The 27,188-nt window shown below is 32.6% G+C and overlaps 1 protein-coding gene and 1 long non-coding RNA gene across 2 annotated transcripts in view; one reads left to right on the forward strand and one right to left on the reverse strand.

Annotated features, from left to right (window-relative positions):
- Positions 1–791: 791 nt before the first annotated feature.
- Positions 792–27,188, reverse strand: part of LOC143256940 (uncharacterized) — a 42,489-nt gene continuing 16,092 nt past the window's right edge. Inside the window, exon 3 of the mRNA XM_076514850.1 lies at positions 792–5,532. Coding sequence (XP_076370965.1) covers positions 1,939–5,517 — 3,579 coding nt within the window. The 5' untranslated portion in view covers positions 5,518–5,532 and the 3' untranslated portion in view covers positions 792–1,938. The remainder of the gene's footprint in view (positions 5,533–27,188) is intronic.
- Positions 14,551–23,242, forward strand: LOC143256943 (uncharacterized). The gene is made up of 2 exons (XR_013031633.1): positions 14,551–15,655; positions 20,687–23,242. It is a non-coding gene; the product is annotated as an uncharacterized LOC143256943 (long non-coding RNA).

Below are 27,188 nucleotides of genomic sequence, written 5' to 3' on the forward strand. Positions count from 1 at the left end.
TTATTTGTTTGTTTTGTTTCGCGTAAAGCTACACGAGGGCTATCTGTGCTAGCCGTCCCAAATATAGTAGTGTAAGACTAGAGGGAAGGCAGCTAGTCATCACCACCCACCGCCAACTCTTGAGCCACTCTTTTACCAACGAATAGTGGGATGGACCAAACATTATAAAGCCCCCATGGCTGAAAGGGCGAGCATGTTTGATGCGACCGGGATTTTTAGTTTTTTAATGAGTTAATTTATACGTTAAGAATTATAAATCTTTTATAATAAAATTCTATATTTGATTGTTGTTGTTTTATAAATTAAGCGTCAGGTATAAATATAAAAATATAAGCGTCTGTTCGCAACAACTGCTAGTCAGTAACAACGTAGTGTAAAAATTCATCACATACAGTGAAACATGACACAAACTTCAGTTTATGTGGTAAGGATAAAAATCTTTGCTTAAGTAGAACTTGTATAGCATCAGTGATGACATTTACCAAAGGCATCCGATTTAGAAAATATCAATGAACTACGTTTCTGGTGTGGGTTTTTTTTTTTTTTTCAACGTGCATAAATTCTAGGCCCTAAAATATAACTTGAGTGATCTACAGCTCTCGGCCAACAGCAGGAAAGACAATCCAAATAAAGTAAATAAAAAATGAATAAAATATTACAATAGCATTACTCACATATTTTATTATTTCTGTGTTAATATGAACTAATTTTTTATTTATAATAAGGAATGTCTAATATACTACAAGTAGTAGTATTTTTAAAATGTTTTTCCGCACGTAATGAACAAACTATTTTCGTAAAAAACCCCAAAAAAACACTGATTTATTTCGTAATTGTTAACCATACAGTGTGACAAAAAACTTTGGAAATAGACGACTATGATCATTTTCATACTTGCGTATTAACTAAAAAGCATACCCTGTATACCCTGGATGAAACCTGACTAATCTAGAAACAAATGTGTGACAATTATATATCTCAAATTAATCAGGTCTGACGTCAGAATTCGAATCTTATCTTTAAAAACATTAAAAACTTGCATACAACATACACGTTTCTAGTGAGCATAAATTTTATTTTTACAAAAGTAATGAATATGTCATTTGAAATATTGAATGGCAAGTTTTTTTGTCTTATGAACACAAACATTTTAAACAGTATGAAGTAGTGAAAAATAAAAAAGGCACACTTTGTTTTGCGTTAATACGTAAGTTTATACATGAAATAAATGTTAACAAAAGTAACCTGTTTGTATCAGACCTTCATGAACATACATCCACATGCAGTGCTCTTTTATCTGCTGCTATATAAGATACACTCTGCTGATGTTTTATAGAAATGAACTATTTCTACGTCATCAGTAACCTGATTTCATTATTTTGAAATAATGTATCGGAAAGGAAAGAGAAATTCAAAATACATAGATCTACATTATCGTGACAATAATTCACACGAACTAGGTTTCTTAACCACAAGTTCGTGGCTCAGCTTGGATTGCCACTTTTAAATCAAATGACAGTAAGGAATTTATATATATACAGACATACATACCTAAAAGATATGTATATACACACAAATAACAGAAAAAAATGTTGATCATTAAATACAAACTGAGTTAATAGTTACATAAGTTCAATGCCAGGATAGATTTGGTTGCGACTGATTATAATTAGGTGTCAAGAACAAACAGCAGCTAAACCTATTGTAAGTACGGACATGTTATTCTCAAAACCTAATAGACAAATTAGATCAAAATTACGCTACTATTTGAAAGAACAAAACAGAAACTATTGTAAACATTATATTTATGCGGGACCCAAAACAACACGACAGTTATACCCTCAATAAAAAACAACACATTACTTTCAGTTTCATTTAAACTGTGGAGTGTCCTTGAAATATAATGCAATATCGGTTTAATACAATGTTAAGTTAGCACTAAACAACTTGCAAGGTCACTGGACGTCCAGCTATTTCCTTCCCATTTAACTCCTTAACAGCTTTCTGGGCATCGTCTACAGATTTAAGAGCAATTCTTGCATCTCCTGTTGGTTGACCGCTTTCATTAAACCTTCTTATGATACTATTTTTCGTTAATTCGTAACCTTCAAAGAAACTTAACAAGTCTTCAACTGTAGCACGATATGGTACATTACTTGCTGCAATAACACAACCTGGTTTACCAAATCCTTTTGGCCCTGGATCAAGAGATCTCGGTGGACGGAGTCCTCTTGGTTTAGGTAGCCCTCTGAAATCTGTTCCTTCTAGTGCACCTAGACGACCTGGCCCTAGTTGTTTTTCTCCTACATTTCCAGTTTGTCCAGGACCATGTGAAGAATCTAGTAATCCTCTGTTATCAAGTCCTCCTAAACCATCTAATAATCCTCTGCTCAAATTTTGATTAGATTTTTCTTTGTGCATTTTTTCAAGACCCTCCAAGCCTTTTTGAGTTCCTCTTGCACCAGGTCCAGTTGAGCCATCTGGTGGCCCTTTTCTATTTGGCCCCATTGGCCCATCATGTGTTCCTCTCCTTGGTCCCACTGGACCTTCTGAAGGTCCTCTGCTACCCGACCTCATTGGACCCTCTGGTGGTCCTCTGCCAGTTGGACCTATCAGGCATCCAGATGGACCCCGGGGACCAGAAGGACGATAGCGATCAGGAGGTCCATTACCTTCTTCAGGTCTTGGACCATGAAATCTTGGCCCACCTGACCCTTCTAGTCTAGCCTGATAGCGTTCATGTAGCAATGGTCTGTCAGAAGGATATCCACGAGGCCCTCTTCCCATAGGAAGTCCTTCCTGTGGACCATTCCACTGATCTGGTCCCAGTGGCCCACGACGACCAGGAAGCACATGCGAATGATTACCAAGATTATCTGATTGCATATGCTCATCGTATATAGGTGACTGACCTCTCCCAATGCCCCCAGGTTCTAATAATGGCCTACCACGACCTCTTGCCATTGGTTCTACAGGCGGATTTCCTCTACCCCTAGATTCTAACAATGGCTTGCCACGTCCTCTTCCTACTGGTGGTTCCATTAAATATCTTCCTTTTTCTGGAGGAGTGTCCATTAATGGTTTTCCTGAATGTCTTTGAGACTGAACTGGATCAGGGAGCTCTAAAAGTGCATCTTGTTCAGATGGTGGTCCTTCTAGAATGTCAATCATTTCTTGATAGGGTATTGGCTTAACAACAACAACTTTCAAACCTAGATACTGCTGGTTTTTCTTGAGTGCTGATGTTACTTCCTCATTAGAGGTAAATTCAGCAAAAGCATCTCCTGAAGGTAATCCATTAAGCCCTAACATAATATGAATAGCACGAGGTATAACACCTTCATCAGCAAAAAAGTCTGCAACTTCCTGATCTGAAACCTCTATTGGAAGGCCATGTAAAGCTACACATGAGGGTCCTTTTTGCTCAGATGGTGGAGGGAGAAGCTCTTTTCTGGTTCCCATCCAGCCAGGAGGATTTGGTCCTGATTCTCCTCCTCCTCTTACTTCATTCATCATAGATTTACTTGTTATTGAAAGTTCAATGTACCTGTGTCCAATCATTTTTCTATCCATTGCTAAAGCAGCTTGAAAGTCTTCTGTTGTACCAAACTCAACGAATCCAGTACCAATTGCTCTTCCACTTCTATCATATTCAATAAAAATGTCCAAAATTCGCAATCCATCAAAAAAATTTATGATATCTTCATCGCAACAATGATAGGGTAAACCACGCAAGGATATGCACAAATCATCCTCTTTGGGTGGATGATGTTCCATGAATGATCCAGATGGAAGAGGTTTTCTTCCAGAGGGTGGTGGACCAGGATATACATCTGCTTCTATAAACATTCTTTCTGGACAGTTAAAAATTTCTACATAATTGTTTCCAATCATTTGACCTGTTCTCTTCAAAGCTTCAACAACATCTTGTGGTTTTGTAAACCTTACATAAGCATATCCAGTTGGTGTTCCATGTTCATCATATGCAAGTTTGATAGCATTTGAAGGAACATGAATACCTCGAAAAAATTCATGTACATCAACAGGGCGAACATCATGGGGTAGTCCACGGATTTCAACACAAGGGCCTGGAAGTCCAGGTGGTGGCATTTCACCATATGGCTCATATTCTGGGTCATAATGGCCACCTGGATAATGGCCTCGCCCACTCAACAGTGGCGGTCTTACATCAGCAGAACCAAGTGGCGTTGGTCTATCTTTAACTGGCCTAAAGGATCGAGGCTCTTGACCTCTGGGTACAGAATTTCTAGGTCCAGGTGGTGCTCCTCGTCCACGTGGATCTCCAGAAGAAGGATAAGCTCTACCATCATAGTCATCATGAGGCGGATGTCCACCAGATCTATGCAGTGGAGCTTCAAAATATTCCATTTGTTCAGCACCTGGTTCTTCAAATCCTGGCCCAACATGAGGTGTTTTTCTGTCTATTGGTTCCACTCCTCTTCCTCTTCGCTCATCATATCCATTTTTTCTATCTTCATCATGTGAAATTCTTCGGTCTGAAAATGGAACACCATGTCTATCTTCATTACCTGGGTGCCTTCCTCTATATGAAGTACCACCACCACCATGGTAATGTTTGTCATGTGGGATAAAAGGAGTTCCTCTTGGGTCAGATCTTCCCCCAAATTGACCTGGTGGTGCTAAAAGGCCTTGTCTTTCTTCTTTCCACTGGTCTCTGGTGTCTTCATGTGGGAAACTATGGCCCCAGTGGCTAACCTGTCTTGCTTGATCATAGTTTGGTGGAAATTTTGGGTGACCTAGATGCATATGCTCATTTTCTGAAACTAGTGTTTGTTCTTCATAAATCATTCCTCTAGCCTGTGAAGAGATACCAATTCCTCCATTAGAAATGCCTCCAGAAGCAAATGAATCTCGTTGCTCTCTACCAAGTACAGGATTTAGGACCCTAATATCATCATCTTTAACCTGTGAAGGATGATCAGGTGGCTTTAATCTATCACTGGACTTTTCATCTCTTCTTTGTCGATCACTTCTTTTGTCTTGATCTCTATCTCTATCCTTATCTCTTGACCGTCGAGGACTGCGACTTCTGCTCCTGTGACTTCGACTTGACCTTTTGCTCCGTTCTTTATCTTTTGGGGATCGTTCTTTATCACGTCGTCTATCAGGGCTTTTAGGTTTGTCAGGGGTGTGCTTACGTTCACTGTCTCTTTCTTTTGATAATCCCTTTGGTTGTACTTGTGGCACAGATGGTTGGATTCCCAAACTTTGAGTTCGAGCTTGTTCTATAACCCTTTGCATTTCAGTTCTGCTGCTCAAAAACAACTTCACCTTTACTTCTCTGATTCTTCCCCCATCTCTCTCCATAGCTTGTCTGGCATCTTCATCAGTACCAAATGCAATGAAAGCATCTCCCTTTTCACCACCAACAATATGTACACCACCTTCTGGAATGGATAAACCATTAAAAAAACGCCGAATGTCCAAAGAATTGGCAGACCATGGAAGGTTCTGTAGTCTTATGATAACAGACATTTTTACTTGGCTAACCTATTGAAAAATAAAAAAAGCATGTATTTGTGCAAAAGTATTGAACATTTTCTCATAAACAATAAAATATAACTTTAAATTCTTACACAACTAGGATCTATTAATTTATGAACCTAATATTAAATATTAAGGAGATTTGTGCATAATACATCGCTTCAAGCATAGACAAATATGAAAATATTAAAAGAGGAAAGTTATCTTTGACTATTAATTACTCTAAATGACGCAATTTTTAAGTTAGTTGGCAATCCGACTAATACATAACCACACACAATAATTTTTAAGCACACATCTTCCCTAATACCACGTAGAAATAAACTTAAAACCATTTCAAAGCATAAATGCTATCCCTTGTAGTATTACAAACTATTGCAATTAAATTAAATGTTTTAATTCTCAAGTGGTGTAATATGATGCTTGCAAGAAAAGATGATAACGTTCATGGAATTTTACAGGATTTATGAAATCTAAAGAGTAAAATTTCCCAATTTTACTACCATGTCCAGGTAACAAATATAATTTCGTAAAATTTTCAGCAATAATGATTTGTGTATCATATTATTATTTAAATCATATACCAACTTATATTTTTTATAAATGAACTTAATGTAGGTTATAAAGTATCACACAAACCTATGTAAGGGTAAATTAAACTATTTCACAGATAATGCATTTGCAAACAAAATGTAACTTACTGTTTTAATTTCACTTGCCTTAATATTTGAATTCGTCTATCAACCAAATATTTACCTAACATGCTTTCCATTTTTACTTATATTCTATAGCAACTAGCAGTAGTTGCTGTCCTTTTATTGTGAACGTATACAACTTGGGCCAGCAGGGAAACGCTTCCAATTAAAATTAACGTATTACTCAAGAATAATAAAGCAATCAGAATTTGTAACATTACAACAATGATAAGCAAAAACAGCTATGAAATTATATTAATCACCTCCTTAATTATTTTGTTACACAAATCAGGCGTCTGATGATCTATAATATAACGTGAAATGCATATGAAATGCTCCAAAATTGGCATTTCACACATGTATTTTTCATCTTTATAATTTATTATACTTCATTTCAATATGGCGTACGGTTGTCATGACTCACGAACAGAAAGGTCAGCATGCCGCCAACGTTGCATGTTTAAAATCAAGGAGTTGATAAAATTCCTAGTTATTCTCGATAACTCCTTTTAAAGAGCTGTTTTTAGAATATATTTAGAGTCTCGTCACTTAACAAAATATAATGCGTCTTCCAAGAGTATTTCACAAAATAATTACCCATTAAGTCAGGGTAAACTGTTAAACACGGGTCTTTAATAAGTAGCGTTAATTACACCATTCCACAAAATGTAGAAGTCGTTATATTCGCCAATGTTTATTTTAACCCACACCAGTTTTCTATTATAGTCACGTGTTATATTACTGCATAAAAACAGAAAGGTTCTCTTTAAATGTTCATCCCAAATAAGCATAGGCTGGACATTTGTCTCCATGGTAATGTGGTTGATGCAATAGGCATATGTCTTGTTATTATTGCAGGTGAGCTGACTGGACTTTAATATTAATGGATTTTACTTCTTTGAACGTTTGGAATACAGACTGGCACTATCAGGTATGTTTCTAACCATCCATGTTGAAATTATGTCCGTAAATGGCTACAAGCAACTAACTTCGATTTCAAACTCTGTACATGGACTGGTGGTTAGGGCATTCCATTCACAACTTGCGAATCGCAGGTTCGAATCCCGGAATTGAACATGCTTGCTTTTTCAATCGTGGGGGCTTCATAATTACAGACAACACCTTTGCCCAAAATTCAACAAAACAAAATTTACAGGTGTGACTATTCAGAATTGACAGATATTAATCGTCTGCATTTATTGTGGGCGAAGGATTAAGTCACAATTTCATACAAGTCCAAGAAATATAGTTTGGTTTATTTTAAATTTCGCTAGCCGTCCCTAATTTAGCATTGTAAGACCAGAGGGAAGGGGGCTAGTCATCATCACCTACCACCAACTCTTGAACTACTCTTTTACCAACTAATAGTGGGATTAACCGTCACACTATGATGCCCCAACAGCTGAAAGGGCGAACATGTTTGGTGTGACGGAGATTCGAACCCGCGACCCTCGGATTACGAATCGAGTGCCTTAAATACCTGGCCATGCCGGGTCACAAAATGTAGTATAGACTAAATAATAAAACATTTGAATTTAAGATTCCTGGTTTTCATGAGAAAAACTAAGGGGGCCGACTGACATTACACGTGGTTTTTGTTTGTCATAATATTACAACCTCCAATTATCCTTTCTTTTGAATATTGTACTTACAAATTATACATGGAGAAACGGTTTAATAAATTTTTTGTTTGTTTATGGATGTTCGCGCAAAGATGATCAGATCAAGAGAGTATACGCGTAAGCCTTCTCTATTTCTGCAACTGAAAGGCTTAAGGAAAAGGCAGCTAATCAACGGCCAAAACTTGGGATTCTCCTTTGTAACCAAAGAGTGCAATTTGAGTGACCCCTGTACCGCACTAATAAACTCAAAGGTAGTTTCTTGATGTCATTTATCTAAACCACGAGCTATTTAGTAAAATTCTACAAAATATTAACATTGTTTTTCTAGTTGAAATATCTAAAATGTGTTAAGATACAAAAGAGAGTCTATCAGCTTTAAAAAATTCAATTGTACAAGAATAATAACAAAATTCCATTTAGTAAAAAAAGTATCAAAATATCAAAGGAAAGAAAACTTTCTATACCACGGCCTTTCTTTTCTTTACATTATAAGGTTTGCGTTTTAAACTTCGTTTCTGAATAAAAAGATACACATAGACAGTGTATTATTAGTCACTTTTTATTTCAATATCCATGGGGTTTTCACAAGATTGTATTTCTGCATGAGAAAAAAGTAGTAGTTCAATAACTGTATCAAATTTCTTTTCATAAATACATGTAGGTTTTGAACTGTATTTATTTGGGTGTTAAATCATTATGATTTTTCAACGTGTCGTCAATATATCATTAAAGATTTTAAACTCAGCAACACGTATATAGTGTAAAATTATTATCTAGCAACATAAAAAACAAACTAAAGAGAAGGGTCCTAGTGAAGAAAAGAGTAACTAGTCAAAAAGAAGCGAAACGACACAACTCAAGAAAGAAACATATAAAAGGAAAAAAATTAAAACACGAACTGTCCTCTAAATATAATAATAAACTTCACTGCAGTTAACATTTCGCCATTGCACCTTCAACAGAGATAGAAGTACAAAACCTACTCTAGAAAAATAAAATTGAGGTCTTATTTCATTATGTAATTAGCTGTTGTGACACTAGTATTTCAGTATTTTACCGAACTCGTAGTAAAATACAATATAACTTTTTCTGATTATATAAACAATCTCATAGTGAACACTACCCAAAAAACTTATCTGTCAAAATTTTCATACACTTTATTTATTTATTCTTAAATATACAATAATGTAATCTGTGTTATTTGTTGCAGAACGATTGAAACGCAGAGCATCATAAGAGTGACGCCATCTTCCGTAACCTGATTCAGAGAAAAGTCGTACTCCATTTGGAGTTGTAAAACAAGTATAGAATCTTTTTTTAATGAAGGAAGTGAATGTAGGCATGGCTAATATCAATCCTTCAAAAACAATTCAAACAAGACAGTAAGGACGGCATTTGTATCAAAGGTGTGTGGTCCATGATAGCAAGGAAAGCAGTACTTCCCCAATATATTAAAAAATAATAATTTCTAATTATCAGCTACATATGACATTATACTGTACATGATCAGTAATCACTTTGTACGAGAGAAAGCATTGTTGAAAAGAATCTGAACTACAACTCGCAAAATGCTTCCTTTTTTTAGTTGTTTTTTTCGACTAGAAAATATTTTATTTCTAATTAAAAACATTTTTGTTACATAATTTCTTTAAACTATAAAATGCTTCGTACATGAATACTTTTCTAAATCAAAAATTTCAAATACATACTCGAATTAAGAAAAAACACCTCTTGAATATTACATTGGCCTCTTATATGGCATAAAGGAAGCAATTACCAGTTCATCTTACTTCAAAATATACGCAAAATTGGAACTTTTTGACAATTTATAGTCTACATATTAAATAATTTAAATCAATAAAAAAGTTAAGCGAAATAAGTTAGCGTTTCGTAATTACTATTTTATAAATTAAAATGTACTATAAATAAATCAAGTATAATAAGAAAAAAATTCAGTTAATTTTCTTGCGGTATTTGGAAACATTTGTTTTTTCATGACCTGCCCCTCGCGATAGTGGCTTTTTGTTAACTCTCTGATGTTACGTGATGTGCAGGTGCTTCGGGCATTATATTAAATGATACTGTTATATCTTGTATATATAACTTTTTTATGAAGTATCACCCTTCAGACTTTAATACTGATTCAGAATATAATACTAAACATTGTAACTGTATTATTGAAAGCTTATTAGTGAACAAGTTTGGTATACAAAGTTTTAGTGATAAAGAAAGCATTATCCGAAATGGTAGATCGATGTCAGCTCTAAGCCTGACTGGAAAAACAAAGCAGTGCCTTCGAAAATTCAATATAAACCAATATGACAGGAAATCTTTGTTAACTGCTTTTCCTTACTTGCAGAAGCATTTTTTCTGGCTGTGTTTATTATTTAACAGTAAATTTTGGACATGAATTTGATTATTTTAAATAATATGCGTAGGGCAATTAAAAGATGTGACAATTCCTCCAGTCATATATTTTCAACTCCAGGCCTACCTAGGTTTGGATAATCGAGGAATGAATTCCAACTAAATAGCCAACACAAAATAAATGTGCAAATGCACAATGAAAATGGAAGCAGTATACTATTTGGGTGAATAACAATTAGCATTTAGAGGTCATGATGTATCACTAGTCTACTAAAAATTATGTGGAATTGATTAATTTGTGCGAGAAATGTAATCCATTATTGAAATCCCATTTAAAGAAATCAAGTGTTTTTCTGACCTGTCAAATAGGATCCAAATGACTTGAAAATAAAGACTGATAGTTTCTAAGAGAAAGGATAGTGGAATCAACACATAAGTATAAAGTATCTGAATATGTCTTGTTTTGATCTTTAATTAGAAGTACTTAATCTTAAATATGATTAATGACAACAAATAATTTTATCTTTATTTACCGTCCTGTACATTTTTATGTATCTTATAGTCCACCAAATCATTGTATGCCCCTGGTAGACTGCTAATTTTCTCTAATGTATTGTTTACTATGTTAATTTATTTCTTAATATCTGCACGCCTCTGACTTGCATCATCCCGATATAATATCATAGGCATACAATGGAGTAGAAAGTTAACAGACAAAAATTGGATAAATTAAACTCAGATGTGACTGAATAGTTATATATATTGCTATATGTTAATTTTTCCTTTGCTATTATGTATGGATGATTGCTATTAGCCATCCCTATACGTACTTCTTTTTTTTAAGTTTTCTTGTTTGCTTGTTGTTGCTATTTTGCAGTGTTTCAGTAGACATATGAAGACTTAATTGTAACAAAGTTCTAAATACAATGAGATTCCAATTGTAATATTTATTGTTTACCCATTATTGGCTGGTAATTCTTGTTTCGCCCTGTGCTTAAGCTTTTAGGAGTAACATCAGATATTTGTAAGAAAACAAACTTCAAAGGGTAACGATAGCATCGTTTACACTAGAATTATGGTTTTAAAAAAGGATATTACTAGTTATTAATAATACTTACAAAAGCGGATACTCCGTTTGAAACTATGTCACCTCGGTGAAACTAGCTTATACCATTGTTTTGATGTATCATGTAATAATAGTAAACAAAGAAAAGAAATTGAAACTTTTTGCTATGATATTTACAGACATTCCCAGAACTTGACTGCAAACATATAGAATTATTAGTATAATACAAAGCCTGAAAATGTCCTAAAATATGACGAAAAGCTTCCTACTAAAATCGTTTTAACTCAGTATAAACTATAACCGTTTTAATATTTCTCTTTTCCACATTTCAAGGTGCCATTTAATGATTACAGAAACGTTATGGTCAAACTCATCCTAAACACATGTATTCCCTAAAATATATTAGTTTTATCGAGTGTATTAGTGCTATATTTTTAGAGTGTCAGTGTCGCTGCAGTACAACAGAACCTTTAAGACGTCCTTCTCTATTCAAAATTTTAACTGTCTCTGAAATCACGTTTGTTTAACGTAAAATAATTATTCAATAGCCATTTTTAGCGAATGATATTGATTAACATATTATGATTAATAAAACTGTTAGGTTTTATGTATATTATTTGAATACAGCTTTGCCTATTTAAGTATACTTTGATATTCATACTAGTAGTCAAATCTTTGATGTTACACGAATAAAATCGGTGTTTATAGTCATAAACACCGTACTGAAAACTAGTATTGTAGTACACTGACGACTGATGTAGATTACACTTTAATTACAACTTAAATGTGTATAACATTATTAAATGGATTAAAAATCTCTATATAAGACGAATGTTTAAAGTTAATTTTTATGACAAAATTTGGTAATGTTATTATTACTAGTTAATAAATTTCATTTTCTTTAAACACTAAAAACACAAGTTAACATCAAACTACAAATTTGTAATGCTTAACTGAGTTGCAAATTAATTATGCATTTTTTCTTACAGATATTTCAGTTTGTTTTTATTTCGTTATATTTAAATGACTACCTGAACAATAAATATACAATCGTTTACAGATATATTTACCCATCCTAAAATTATTAGTCATCAAGATTTAGAAGGAAAAAAGTTGACTATATCTTACTATGCGTGGTATTAAACCACATATGTCTGAAATATTGGAATAGAGTGTGGTGATATAGCAATAAAAGAAGAGTGGATGAGTAATAGTAAAACCGGCCGATTTGGAACTTAAGGAAAGTAGGAAAGGTTATAAAACAAATAAGAAGTTTCTTCTATATGTGGGTTAACAAAAAATAAAGAGAGTGAGCATGATGTTGGCTGACTTCATGAATCACACGTGGTTCACTCACAGAGCTTCACGTTGTAAATAGAATTTTTTCGTTAGAGGGAATTAATACGTCCTAAGTTTGCTCTTTAGTTTAAATGGCTTAGGCGAAAGTACGTTGCTAGACAAGTCACAAAAACAAATCATTTTGTCTTTCAATTTGGTCGTGAATTTAAAGTTAACAAGATAAATAAAAAATTTGGAATTAAAACCTGCAAAGGGATCGTAAAGATGTAAGGAAACAAGGCTGGAGGTACTGAAGACATTTATTCAAACTACAAACATTCAAACCTATCTTTTGGCTCCATGCTGCAACATTTGGTGGACTCGAGATACGGACTTGTAGTTTTAGTAAACAATGTTCTATTGTATCTCCAGTTTTTTATCCCTTACTCTTTATACGATTCGTATTTGCAGGCTTTTAAATTTCCAGTTTTTATTTATCTTATTTGTAGCTTTTTTCTGTGCTCAACTAAGGCATAGAATCACTTGATATGGTAACTAATTTTATACCTTGTAATGATAAAAAGCATATATAGCACTTCACAAGTACTTTCAGATGAGTTGTTGCAGCTTTTGACTACTTGATTACATTAGTTTAAGCTAAAATGTTAAGCCGCAGCTAGATTTGCTCGAGAATACAGTGAGCATTTATAGTTTTTGTGTGATGAATTTTCTATATATAATGCATAGCAATTGGCAGATATATGGCTACACTGAGATACACGATTTATCGCGAAAAACTTTTACCAGTGGAAACGCAGCCTTTCCAAATGAAGCATAGACTTATGACACATCACTTTAAATAAACTTTAGTCTTTTAATTATTCTTCAAATGTGTGTAATAAAATTTAATATCAGGTGTATTGATTTTTTTATACTCTTCCACTTCATACGTAAAATACGCGTTAGTTGCCTAAAGACACCGACTGTATATTGTACAAAGCACTGAGTACCTACTTGATAGTCATTTAATGTGTATCGATTATCGACTGGTAATTCCTGTTTCACCCTGTACTTAAGTTTCTTTTTTAAAAGAGAACATTAGATATTCGTAAGAAAGCTAACTTCAAGGGATATTGATAACATCGTTTCCACAAGAATTACGACACTTTTTAGCTCATGTAAAATGCAGAAGAGACAAATCGGCTTTTCAATACTTCTACCTTTGCAGTACCTTATTTGGTATTCTACGAAACGTTTAGATGCAATATACCAAGACGTTTATTGCTGTAGATTTGCAAGAGGGCAATAATAAGGAAAAAAAGAATTACAAAAGGGCTGTTTTGAAATGTTGTTTTCCTTGCAAGCCTGACATGCATGCGTTTTTTTTTGTTACATTTACACGTATATATATACATGCGTACAGCCTTAACAGTCAGCAGTAAAGGTTTTAAATTGTTTGTTTTCTAATAGCAAAGCCACACCGGACTATCTGCGGAGTCCAACGAGGGGAATCGAACCCCTGATTTTAGCGTTGTAAATCCGTATATTTACTGCTGTACCAGCGGGGGACTTAAACTGTTAGAAATGAATGTTTACTGTTTCAGGTACTTTGTGCCCGAGCGTTCTATTAACGCTTTGTGTAATTTCTTGCAATCCCCATTAAGAATCATAATTAATGATATCATGATGTACTATGCATATGACTTTTACGTCAATTGCTTTCAAATTGTATTCTATTTTCTCTCAAGACAAAAATCAAAAATAGTTTTTCTTGGGTGTGTCAAAAATAACCTTCAATTCGTAATTTTATATATTAAACTAGAAACTTTCACTTTGTTTAAATCATAAACGCGCATTATAGTTATTACTATTTATCCTTAAAAAAAAGCCAAATTTACATAACTAATTGAATTGCGTTTCTATCCTGGCTATTTAAAGATTAATGCTTAAAAGTTACCATTAATTTAACAATCGATTGAGGTTTAGATAAAAGGTTTTATTTTATGTAAGTGTACAATTATTCAAGATATTTTTTATTTTTAAAGTTGACATATTGTAGGTTATTGTTTCGTTTCAGAATTGAATCCTTTAAACGTTTTAAGTTTTACCTAAACTAATTAATCTGTACTTTAAATGTTTGTATGTGGAGTTTAACATTTGCACGTGGTCCAGTTACAAAGCTTTAGATTGCAGATGCAAATATTTGATTAATGTGGAATTGCTGTGTGTTAAATTTGCAACTTAGCTTAGTTGGTTGTACCAGAAGTATGTTGCAGCGAAACGACAGTTTGACTTCTGGGACTTTGATTCCAGCTTTTCGTGAGAACACATCGTTCCTTTCAAGCCAAATCTCAAAGCATGTTGATTATAAAATATGTTCAATGTTTCAGGATGGGTTAACAGGAAGTTTTTCCACAAACATTTTTTTATGTAGTTGTAAATATATCACAAGGGATAAGCTTTTAGCTCGAGGGTTTTAATATTATGTGACACATCTTATAAAGTGTTTGTGTAACCAAGGTTTTAAATCGATTTATATAATTTAAAAAAAAATAAAAAGTAAAATTTTGCAGCACCCTGACCATGATCCACTGACTTTGTATTTAAACTTTATTTTCCTGCTTCTTTCGGATAACCAGATCAATGAGTTTTTTTTCTACTAGCATGTGCCTCTAAAGACGGTTGAGTAGTCAACAGCATTTGAAATGGAAGGGAAACAGCTTCTTGGAAGTTTGCACTTAACCTCATGTTCAGTATGAAATTCTTACAATTCAACCACATGAATGCTTACACTACTAGGTTTGTGTTTCAGGAATATTCCTTTCTAGCGTCAATGGGCAGAGGCTGCAAGAAGCTTGACAAAAGAGGCAGGCAGTCGGAATTATCTGGACAGCAATGTGGACCCATTTTGGAACGTAGGTGAACCGAGTATATACAGCACGCATGTCAACGATTCTCCATACTAAAATTTTAAGGTGCCTTGAAAAACTACTAAAGCAAAAGAAACAAAAGTGAGGGCATAATGAGATGGTAATAGCCTATCAGAATCACGAAATGCTAGTGATGAGACAAAAACTGTCTTCGTAAACCAAGAAAAGCAGGTAAATCCTTCATTTTTATGGATCTGTCAAGGGTTTTGATTTAATTTAGGCATATATACAAATAAAATGAGTGAAAAAAACAACGAGTTATTGAGTGTCTGAGACTGAAGGCCAGCACTCTGCATTATTGAGCATGAGAACAGTAGATGCATGATATGGAATATTTTGAAAGAGGTGATAGAAATTTGATCCTGAAAATAAGTTATTCAACAAGCTGAATTTAAAACTCTTTAAAAATAGGTCTGACGTGTATTCATTAGCCGAAACAAAAATGCAACACATGCCCCAGGTGTCTACATATGACAGGGTAGTCTTTCTTGATGACAAGTTAATGGTAGGACTTCTAAATGAGATGTTGTATTGGCTCAAGGGTTTTGTAAAACCTTTTGAAGTTGATTCAAGCCATTTCTCCAGCCATCAATGATAAATAGATTAATAAAATTGAACTATTTCCAAAAGCTTCAACTGCTGTTATGCAAAAAAAGCAGTTATTGGTCTCACTATTTTAATGAAGATGGGGAAAGTACTGAAGTCCAACACAACTTGTCAGGTGTTATGTGGAAAAAATACTGTGATGCTCTATCTCCTGAAAGCAAATCTGACAAACAGTTTAAGAGAAAGAATGATTAGTTCTAATTTTTTTTCCCATTCTGGTACCCATGATGAAGTTTCATAAAACTCCCCAAAACAAATATATATATATCATTTACCACAAATCAATAGAAATACTAGACATTCTGAACAGGGAAATACCCCAAAGTAAATAGCTGTTCATTGTCACATGGATGGAGGAAAGTCAAGAGATAAAATCTAAGCAGTCTTCTAGAGTTTATTACAAAATATTCTTGTACATCAAAGCTCAAATCCACTTAAAAGTTAAGTATGATAGAAATAAGTCCTCACATGACTATTGAGCATCATGTACACACCAATGGTAAGTCACAGTTAAAATTTACAAGATAAGCAATAAAAATATTGTCATTGTGAAACTGAGGTGAGACCTCAATGGGCTATCAAATTCCACAGTGATGTGAAATACAGTGTGCTGGTATTTAAAATAGTTTGCTGTACTGGACATATATTCTGGCATTGAACATGTATGCTTGTAAATATTACAACTCATGATGCTGGACAATTAAAAATGAAAATTTTTCTAATGGTTTACCATAAAAATAATCAACACAACTGCATATGTGCTCATGTAATAGCAAAAAAGTTACTAATGGGTAAGTGATGCAAGTATTACAAATGTGTAGGAAATTCCAAGTACCAGTTGTAAAGGAATCTTGATAGTATCTTCTTTGGTAGTCATTTCCAACAATTTTTACTGGCCCTTCTCAATTTATGCTCCTTCTTAGTGATGCAACAACTATATGCATTTAATATATATGCTGCTAGTCTATCAACTACTTTGAAAAGTGAATGAAGACTTATTCATTGCATATACTGTTACTAATTCTCTTCCTGAAAATTTCACTTCTAGACCTGGATCATCTACAAATTTATACAGGTAAAGGTATTGAAATCATTTGATCTTAAACACGATTACAACTCTCTATCATCTCCAGCAAAGTATGATATTCATGGGATCTTAAATATCCTGGAAATTCTGTATCATCTCCACTAAAATGAAAGGGATAATAGAACAGTTTAGACAGCAAAATCCATGCTTTTATTATCTATAAATAATTATTATAATGAACACTAGCTGCAAATTATGATGTCTTACAGAGCTTATTAGTAATGTCTCATAGGTTATTCTCTTAACCTAATGATACTTGTTGGGCAGACGTTTCTGAATGACACTTTGTGCAGCTAAACACCAATGAGTTGGACACCAGTTTTCAAAGCACATTGAATGGTCTCTTCAGGTAATGACTAAGCTTACAGCTATGCTTGGTAGCAGCAAAAAATAACTGAGAGACAGAAGCATGCCTTAATGGAAATCAGTATATCTAAGAATACCATACTGCAAAACATGCAAACCATCAGTGAAGTGTTAACAGACTGTTCATGGGGTAAGGAGAAAAATATTATCCATTGTGCTCATTCCAATTAACCAATTTTCACAACAAGGTTTAACATTAGCCATTTCCTGTATTGCAAAGTAATAGAAGACTGTGTACAGTACCAGTATTTAGCTATGATAAAGTTACACACTACCTCTTTGGAGCAGAAGAGGTTTGTTAAACAATCTCAGAGCACTAATAAATACAAGTTTTTTTTTCAAATTAATAAAATTTAACATATTTATTACCAATAATAAGGTAGCAGAAGATGGCCTAGTGTCAGCTGCTACTATTAAATGCACCAATGACAGAAATTACATCAATGGAATGCTGAATTGTTTTTGTAGGCTTTTCAGAAAAAGCATCTTATTATTCAGTGAATTTCTAATTAGTAACATAAGCACTGTAATGCCTTGACAACCTGCTAGAGGTTATCTACATTGCCAGTTAATACCTTTCAGGATAAAGTCATGATCATTTTTTTTTTTTCCCCATTACCTACTGTTGGAATTTAAGGGCAATCACAGATAATGCTGATTATTAACAGGCAGTTACAAATAACTGAAATCTGCATATACTGTTCAAAGCAACAGTTTGTGTTGGATTTGACTACAGAACATCTAAAAACTACAGAAAAATAACTGAATAAATGATAAAAACTGAGTAGTGATAACTATCTATGTAATGCAGTTTACCATTGTACACTTGTTTTAAGTAAAAATTAACAAAATTTACTTTTGGAAGTGTGTGTGATGCTATAAACACTTGAAATTGTTTAGTTTGTATTTACTTTCACTAAGATGAAATGTTGTTCACTCTCAACAGTGTGAACATTATCAGATCCCAGGAGAACTTAGTTCATGTGGTATAATCAACAATAACAACTGTTAAGTAGCAGTAATCTGCAATAAAGACAATTAAATACCAGTGTCGGTAAGATTGCTTGAAACATGTTATATAATTTTGTAGTGAAGCATAATACTTCTAACAAGTTTCATATTTTGGTCTTTGAAACATCAAAACACGAAGAAAAGTTTGTATATTATGAAGCTTTTTTCACAAGATTGAATACAAGGTTGTTGGTTTGTTTTAGTTATCATCAAACACCATATACTGGTGAGGCATGATAATTCTGCAAAACTTACAATGACTCTGGCAAGATATATTTTAATTTACCAAATTTTTAAAGTACCAGTATTCAGCTGGAAGAAACACTACTCACTAATAGAGCTGGAAGATGAACTCAATTACCTCTGATCATCAGTTACATGAAATTGTTACATTAAAAAAAAAAGTAAAATTACGATTAAATTGATTGTTACAGAAATAACTCATCGAAATTAGAATTTCTAATTATTACTGTTTCCAATTATTCCAACTCAAATCTTGAGATATTCAATATATATTGCCATTTTGATTTCACATTACTATTTTTCATTAATTCAAGATAATTAATTGAAATTAATGTTTCTGATTATTGCTATTTTTGATTATTTCAAATACTAAAATGTTGTGATAATACTCATTTATATGAATGTAACTGGTTAATCAACATTCAAATTACACTAACTGATAATGATATTTCACTAACTGCCAAGCTATACTCACTATATCACCAACTAGCTATTGTTTTAATGTGTGTCAAGTCCTTTAAAACAGCCAAACGATGAAATATAGGAATAGTTAATATCTAATTCCATTTACCATTATTTTGATATTGGATATATTACTTTCAGACAATTATAAGCACAAGTGAATGAGAGTTGCTAGTCAAATAGGAATTACCCATTTGTTACAAAATTTAAATATTATCCACTCTTAGTACAATTTAGAACAAGCAATGACAAACTGATGTAGAAGTCAGTTGCACAGCATACATGCTGTTGATAAAAACTTTCCATATTTTACTCTTAGCAGTTAATATGTTTCACATCCTTAGAAGTCCATATAGAGGTGACAGTGTGCATGTGGCCCACTTGTCACATGATCTGGAAATTAATGGGAATCTTTCTATGTTTCAGTTCAAAAATCATTAATAATCTGATAGCTGTTGAGGTTTAGATTTCAACTTCAAGTGATTGATATGTTTATTAAAGCTATACTAATGAGATATGAAAATGAAGTAAAGATAGAAGAAAGAAATAATAAAAATAGTAATAAAATACTGGTAAGGTGCAAAACAACCAAGTGTGAGAAATGTCAACAGATTTAGTGAGATACTTTTAAATCATTAGTTTTATCATAATAATAATGAAATTTTAATAGGTGAAACAAAATTCAAGTTTAACTTCAAAATAAATATTGAACTTATGAACCAAAACTATCTTTCAACTTTCTAAAGTTGAGTGTATTTATTCTAAATTTTGTGTTCACAATCTCTCTTATGATGACAGCTTTTATTCGGAGTAATTTTATTAGAAGCTGTATACAGATTCTATGGAATTAAAAAGCAGGAGATTGTAGAAATGGCATAGAAGAGTGCAGTTACCTGTGAATTTTGTATCCTTATAAAAGTTATAATGCTATTGTTGAACTCTGAGAATGATCAATGTGGAAATAAAATGACAGGTTTAAATTTGGCAATGCTGTGTATGTCCATTTACTCCATATCACAACTTTGGAAAGAAGAAGGAATAAATCTGCTTAATATTTCTTTTAAGCTCTTCCTATAAACATTACATCATATAAGCCTAAATGTAAATAAAGCTTTATTATGTTTTTAAGCTTTAACACAAGATTAAGTAAAATTATTCCATAAATTTTAGTGGTATGCAAAGTTTTGATAAGCAGCACTTCTCAATTTTATGAGGATTAAATAACAAAATCCAACAAAAAGTTTTAATTTTGGCACAGCTTGAAGTTAGCAAACTCAAAGTTGCACAATATGATGGTAAGAGATTGCTTTAAAATGAAATGTAAAATGGTATTGTACTATGTAAAAAAGCTTGTGTTCAACAAATATATACAAATAACCAGCTTATCACAAAATTGCCTTAAATGTAATTTTTTTTTCTTTTTTCAGGTTAGTCTGACTGTGCAGAGAACCATGATTCTAGTAATTTCAATTTAACTCTCCTCAACTTCACTTTAGTATCTTTAATTTCAAGTTTAATTTTAATGGTCTGTTGAAGAGCAAGTGGCATCCACATTGGACATAATGAAGATGCACTGAAGGAGAAACAGTGGTCAACAACAAGTAGCTCCAATGATGGATCTGTAGTCATGTCATGCATAAGTCCCATCACTAGATAGTAGATGCCAGGCATGAACTCTCATCTCTCGAGTGTTGATCCGAGATGTGAAGTCCCACTACTGGAAGGATAATCTGAATGATTTTAGCCCTGCTGACCTTTTTCTTTTTTAATGGACTGTCCCATCATACATGGCATCTCATCAATATGCTATTGATGAATTAATTATTAATGGTTACTGCACTCTTCACTTTGTACTTCCTTGTTTTTTACATGTGATTTACAGTTTATTGTTTTTTAATCTTTTCATTTTTGCTGGTAAAACAACATCTTATGCTTGTATTCCTTTTAGTTGGATTTTTATTTTATTTCTTTTGGTGTGACTTCTCTCAATTCAAATTTCTTGACCAAAACTTATGGCTTATATTTTTCCTAGCAAAAACTTGCACAGCCTGTGTGTATATATGTATGCATGTATATAAATATACATGTTAATGTAAGTTTGTATTTGTGAGATATAATAAACTGTAGTTAGAAGGAAGAAAAGAAGATAAAGGAAAATTATGGAACCATTTACTATGTGGAAAGAATAATATAAACTGTTTTAATTGATTGTATTTTCTTGAACTTAGTACAGAGGTAATTTATTAACAAACATTTAATTAAATGTGATTACATTACAAGAGTAGTTATCAGAGGTGATAAAAGTATAGCATTCTGCTTTTGACTGCAGTTATAATTCAGTTTTCTTATCAAATTTATTACCATATATTATCTAAAGAAAATGTATGTACAATTAAAGTTAAAAACAGTGTTGAAAAAAATATTAAGGTAACAGTAATAGCAATAATTATAATTATTTTATTTAAATTTTAAGTACACTTTTATTATGAGTAAAGAAATACCATGAAATCAGATTGGCCTAAGAAGCTTGCATATTAATCTTGAAACTTTCATGATGTCTGGACCAGAAATACGTATTAGTAAGTGGGCAGTGTAGGTAATCTGTTGTACCACAAACTAAGAGAAGACTTATTTTCACAGCTGACTGGTTGGTGTTTCTTTACCTATCACTGTCAACCATTTAAAAGTTTAATAATTTAATGTTATCATAAGTATAATGATCATTATAATTTTAAGTAAATGTCTTAATCTTGTGTAGATAATATTACTGGCATGTAATAACAAGTTATTGTTTTTATCTTTAGACATGGTCACTGAACATTAAAGTTACACTTTGTTTTACTGTTTTTACACTGATGTAAGAACATGAACCAGTGACACAGTCTGACCATGCAGACTGAAACTACTGTTTAATAAGCAAGCATTTCAGTTTTCATACTTAGTCTGACTGGCTTTGAAGAAAGTGTATGTTGGCAATCAATGATGCAGTCCACAGACCCAAGTCACAAAGATTCATACACTAAAAGATATATTTCTTGCATTTAGACTTACTAAAACCCTTGAAAGTGAAAAGAGATCACTCACAGTACTGACAACTGTACTAATGCCATTTCAAAACAACTTCAAATGCAAAAGTACAGTATATTTGTGAATTTAAATATGTAGCAAAAACCTCACAAGCCATTAACTATTTTTGTATGTTTTTGTACTAAAAATTCATCTAATACTTGTATAGCATTTAAGCTTATAAAATTTTCTTTAAATAATTAAATAGTATTATTGGCAATGTCTTTGTTTCTTGAAAAGCAGTGTTGCATTTAGTCAGCTGGTTTTTGTCCGATACATTCAAATATGAAAAAATATCCAAACCCAGTGTTGAGTCAGTTAAATGCTGTCGTAGTCAAGACTGCTGTTGTAAAAACCTTTTCATCAAATTTAAATGCACACTGGTATCCCTGATGAAGTTATTCATGCTACAGAATTGTTAATCACATATGAACAACATTTTTTCCAAAATGTAAGTGCAGAAATACATATTTCTTCTGTAATTGTAAAATTATCTTTTAAATAAATGAGTGAGACCCTTTCCCCCCAATGAGTAAATTTCTTCAAAACATGTTCCCAGATTATTTGATATATGAGGAGATAAAAAATCAACAGTGTAGATCTATATATTTACAATGCATTTAATAAATTATCATAAGGGCCACATGTAAAACAAGGCTTACTTGATTCTGGATTTGTGAAACTAGTTCTGTATTGAGTGGTTTTGGCACATAAACTAAGAAACTGATGCCAATTTCGACTCAGTTTAATTTCATATGTTAGAAAATGTGAAATATTTTATTCTCTAAGATAATGATAACTAATCAATATTTGTGAGAAAATCAATTGATATGTATTTCATTAATCAAAAGTGTTTTCAGAAATATGATGGAAATGTTGCAAAGTTTGGGTGCTAAATAAACATTTTGCAAGAAAAATACTTTTAAGATATTTTGTTTATTTAGTTTGAATTTTGCGCAGAGCTACATGAGGGCTATCTGTGCTACCCATCTATAACTTAGCGTAAAATTAGAGGGAAGGCAAAAAGTTATAACTATTCATAGCCAATTCTTGGGTTACTATGTTGCAAATGAATAGTTGAACCCACAAGTGTTAAGTGCATAGTTACACAATGGGCTATCTGATCTGTGGCCATCATAAATAACAAAACTGTTTTAGCAGTGTACACATTGCAAATTATCTTTGAAAATAACACTGAGTCACATGCACACCAGTTAAACTTCTTCTAGTATCTTATGGGTTCTGTATACATACATGAAGAATATATGTGAACATTCTTTAATCTAATCTAGAAGAAAAGACAAACATATTCCGATTCAAGGATTAGTTTATATTAGAAAGCACTTGGTATAGTCTTTAGCTGCTGCTCATTCTCAACTCTATTCACAAAACAAAAATTGCACACTTTAACACGTTTAAGAACCGAGTTGTTTCTGAGCTATATACTTGATATATTTCCCAGTTTATCAGAGAACATTTTTTTAAACAAGTGAATATTCAACCAGTAACTTGTACTTTTAATAAAAATAAGTCAAATAACTATCACATTTCTTTTAAAGAACTGCATACAGTAAATCTAAAAGCGAGTTTCACAAACTATTCCATTAACAAAATTTTAAATTCATTAAGTTTCCAGAAAGGCTTCATTATTTTTCTATAAACAATTTTCAATAAAATTCACGAGTAATTGAGTACTTTTTGTAATTTGTTTTTCCACAACAAATTTATTTATGGAGAGGTGTAAAATACTGCTTCAGATTATGTTTTTTGATTGATTTTTATATTAACAAAATTGTTACCTGTTTTGTCACTTTAGTTTTGTGAGTACTGAATGTGTTTTTGATGATGAAATATATAATGAGAAAATTAGCAAGTAATTCATTAATTATTTTTAAAGTCAGACCTATTTTAGTTTGCAAAATCACACAAATATAGAATGGGTAGTCAAAGATATGAAACATTTATCTTTATTAAAACTGAACTTTGCATTATGTTTCATCCAATAACAAGAGACTACACCCAACAAAATAAACTATTACAATTCTGGCTTCAGAAATAGGATTACTTTGCTAAAAAAGAAAGTACAAAATCTAAAAACAACTTCACAATCGACACATTGCTGAGATAGTGGAAAGACAATAATACAGAGGTAGCAAATTAAAAGATTAAAAAGAAAAAAATTAAAAGAAATTACAAGAGTGATGCAAGATTTAGAGTATTTACAACAAAAATTCCACTGAAGTCATGGTCAATGTGTAAAAAAGGATTAACAACAAGGCTGGAAATAAAATGAGAAGAATTGTAAAAATAGGTTAAAAAAGTTCAACAAGTCAGTAGGTGCAGGAATAAGCAAGTCATAGCAAATAACAGGATTATGAAAAGATAAGTGAAGCATAAACTCAAAAAAAAACATCTATAAAACAAAATGCCAAAAGTACTGGTCAAACCAATTACATATTGCTTTGTATCAACTCAAGAATTCTACTTTAAACACTATGGAATACGGAATTGGAGAACCCATCTGCATTAAGCTATGGAATTTAGCATACCTGTGTAACAATATTGCACAGACAAACCAACAGATTATAATTGCAAACTAGATGCAAAGCATATCAAGTACAGTTTAAAACAACTTCTAAGATGAATAGAGTAGTGAACAGAAAGCTATTCATTTTTCTATAAATTAAAAAAGACAAGCTTTAAAAATATATTAGGCAAACTTTCAACTCAAAGCCATAACAACTACCAAAAAATGGTGCTGTCTTATCAAACAGGATATGGAAAGTCATATCAAAATGAAGTTTCTAAAGCAAAGTTTAGGAACACAAGAAGGAAATGAAATGTTGAACTTAACATGTGATTGAGTCACAATAATACCAGTCATCAGCCAAATCCACAATGATCACTTGTTCTTTTTCAGTGTCAATATGCATGTGGCTCAGTAGGCACCCTCATGACTTTAGAATCTACTGCAGAGGTAGCAAAGCAAATGTGTCATGACAGGTATTGCTGGTTAATTGGGAACTACTTTTCTTCTCCTTTATTTTGCTTTTGTTGTTGAGGTCCTGTCACGTTTTGTTTACCCTGAATCACATTCTTCACTTTGCTAGTTTTGCACTTTGAACTCTCCAAGATTGTGGTTAATAGACATAAATCAGAACAAAGAAAAATAGATGTACATCTCTAATAAACTTTTCATCTGATGATGGAATTTGAAATGATAATTTGCAGGTAAACAACTAAATTTACCTTTCAGGAATCATGAGACCATCAGAACAGATAGTTTGGAATTATCAACTTCCACTGATGGAAGTTCAAAACCCAAAAACATGAGTTAATTTAGAATATAACAAACACCAAAGGAACAAAGATATATTACAAGGAATTGCCCATAAAACTTTTAATTAGACAACCTTTTACTCCAAATAAGGAGAGTAAATCACAGACCAGAAGGTATTTCAAGTGCAACTTAAAAGTACATACTATCAAGAACTGCTCTCAAAGAATAACAGCAAAGAAGTTTCTACAAGAATAGAAAATATGAAATTACAGTTTGTAACTGTGAGAAATCAATGATAATAAACCAATAAAAAATGTATTCTGAGGATGAGAATACTGCATCTGTTCAACAGAGATAAAAAAATTCATGATTTTAATAAAACCCTCTACAAGACATTGGGTTCAATGATGAGAGGCCTTGCAACATATTGAATGATACCAATTCTACAACTAATATGTTTCTAACCAATCTTATACTGGAAGATAGGAAGTTACTTATACAAATAATGCAAGACCATGGATAGCAGGAAATGTATTCATGAAGCTCCAAGAGAAAAGTTAGAATTCTATACAATATGGCTTGTGGATAATTGGTATAGAGCAAGACTGCATACTGAGACCTACACCTTTGAACATCTTCACTACTCATGATGAGGAAATCTCCGTTGTACTCCATATTTACACTACCAGAGATTGGACTTCCAGGGAAGCACAAGATAACAAAAACAGCCAACATAGTGTGCAAGAAAGAAGAATCCAGAAAGGTGGGTAACTGAAGTCATAGGTCAACCCTCATGACCGTCTATGGAAGTATGTCTGTGTGAGGAAAGCCACGTTGTTAGTCTCGGATATTTCACCAGATGCAAGCCAACCTGCTGAAGTGGCTTCTAGAGTATCACTAGAGAGGAAATCATCAGTGGATTCCATAAACCTCCATGAATGAATGACAACAATGCAGATAAAGAACAAGAGGTATTCGGATATTATATCCTAAGTAAAGGGAAACAAGATAAAGGAACTTAGTAACTAGGCAGGTGAGTGACAGTAAATAAAGTAAAAAATTGTTGGTCAACATTTTGATTGTACAGTGTTAAACATACTTAATAATTTAATGATTGTTAATGACTACATTTATGAATGTTTTTCATCATTTAGATATATTGATTTTGGATTGGGAAAGTTCTTAACGTAACGTGAAGAATGTGTGGCTTAATGTTTATAGTTTTCTTTAAAGCTTAGGAAACAATTTAAATGTCATAATACATGAGTTAGGCAAGATTAGAAAATTTTGTTGGTTGACTACTGAGCTAATGTTTATATGCCAATTAGTTTGATTTCAGTAAACAGTGAATTTGTATCCAAAGGAAGAAACAGTGCTACAGATATTACAAAATTAGCAAATGACCACTTAATGTTAATTATAAAGTTAGACCTCCTTTTAGTTTGTCTATGTATAACTTTGTACAGAAGAAACAAAATGCTTTCCTTATCATCCCCTATAATGGGCTTTATTTTATTATTATTATTATCAAAATGATCCTCAATAATACACAAATTAAACAAAATACCTTTCTCAAATAGTAA

Source organism: Tachypleus tridentatus, chromosome 7, assembly GCF_004210375.1.
Source record: "Tachypleus tridentatus isolate NWPU-2018 chromosome 7, ASM421037v1, whole genome shotgun sequence".
NCBI classification, from domain to species: Eukaryota; Metazoa; Arthropoda; class Merostomata; order Xiphosura; family Limulidae; genus Tachypleus; species Tachypleus tridentatus.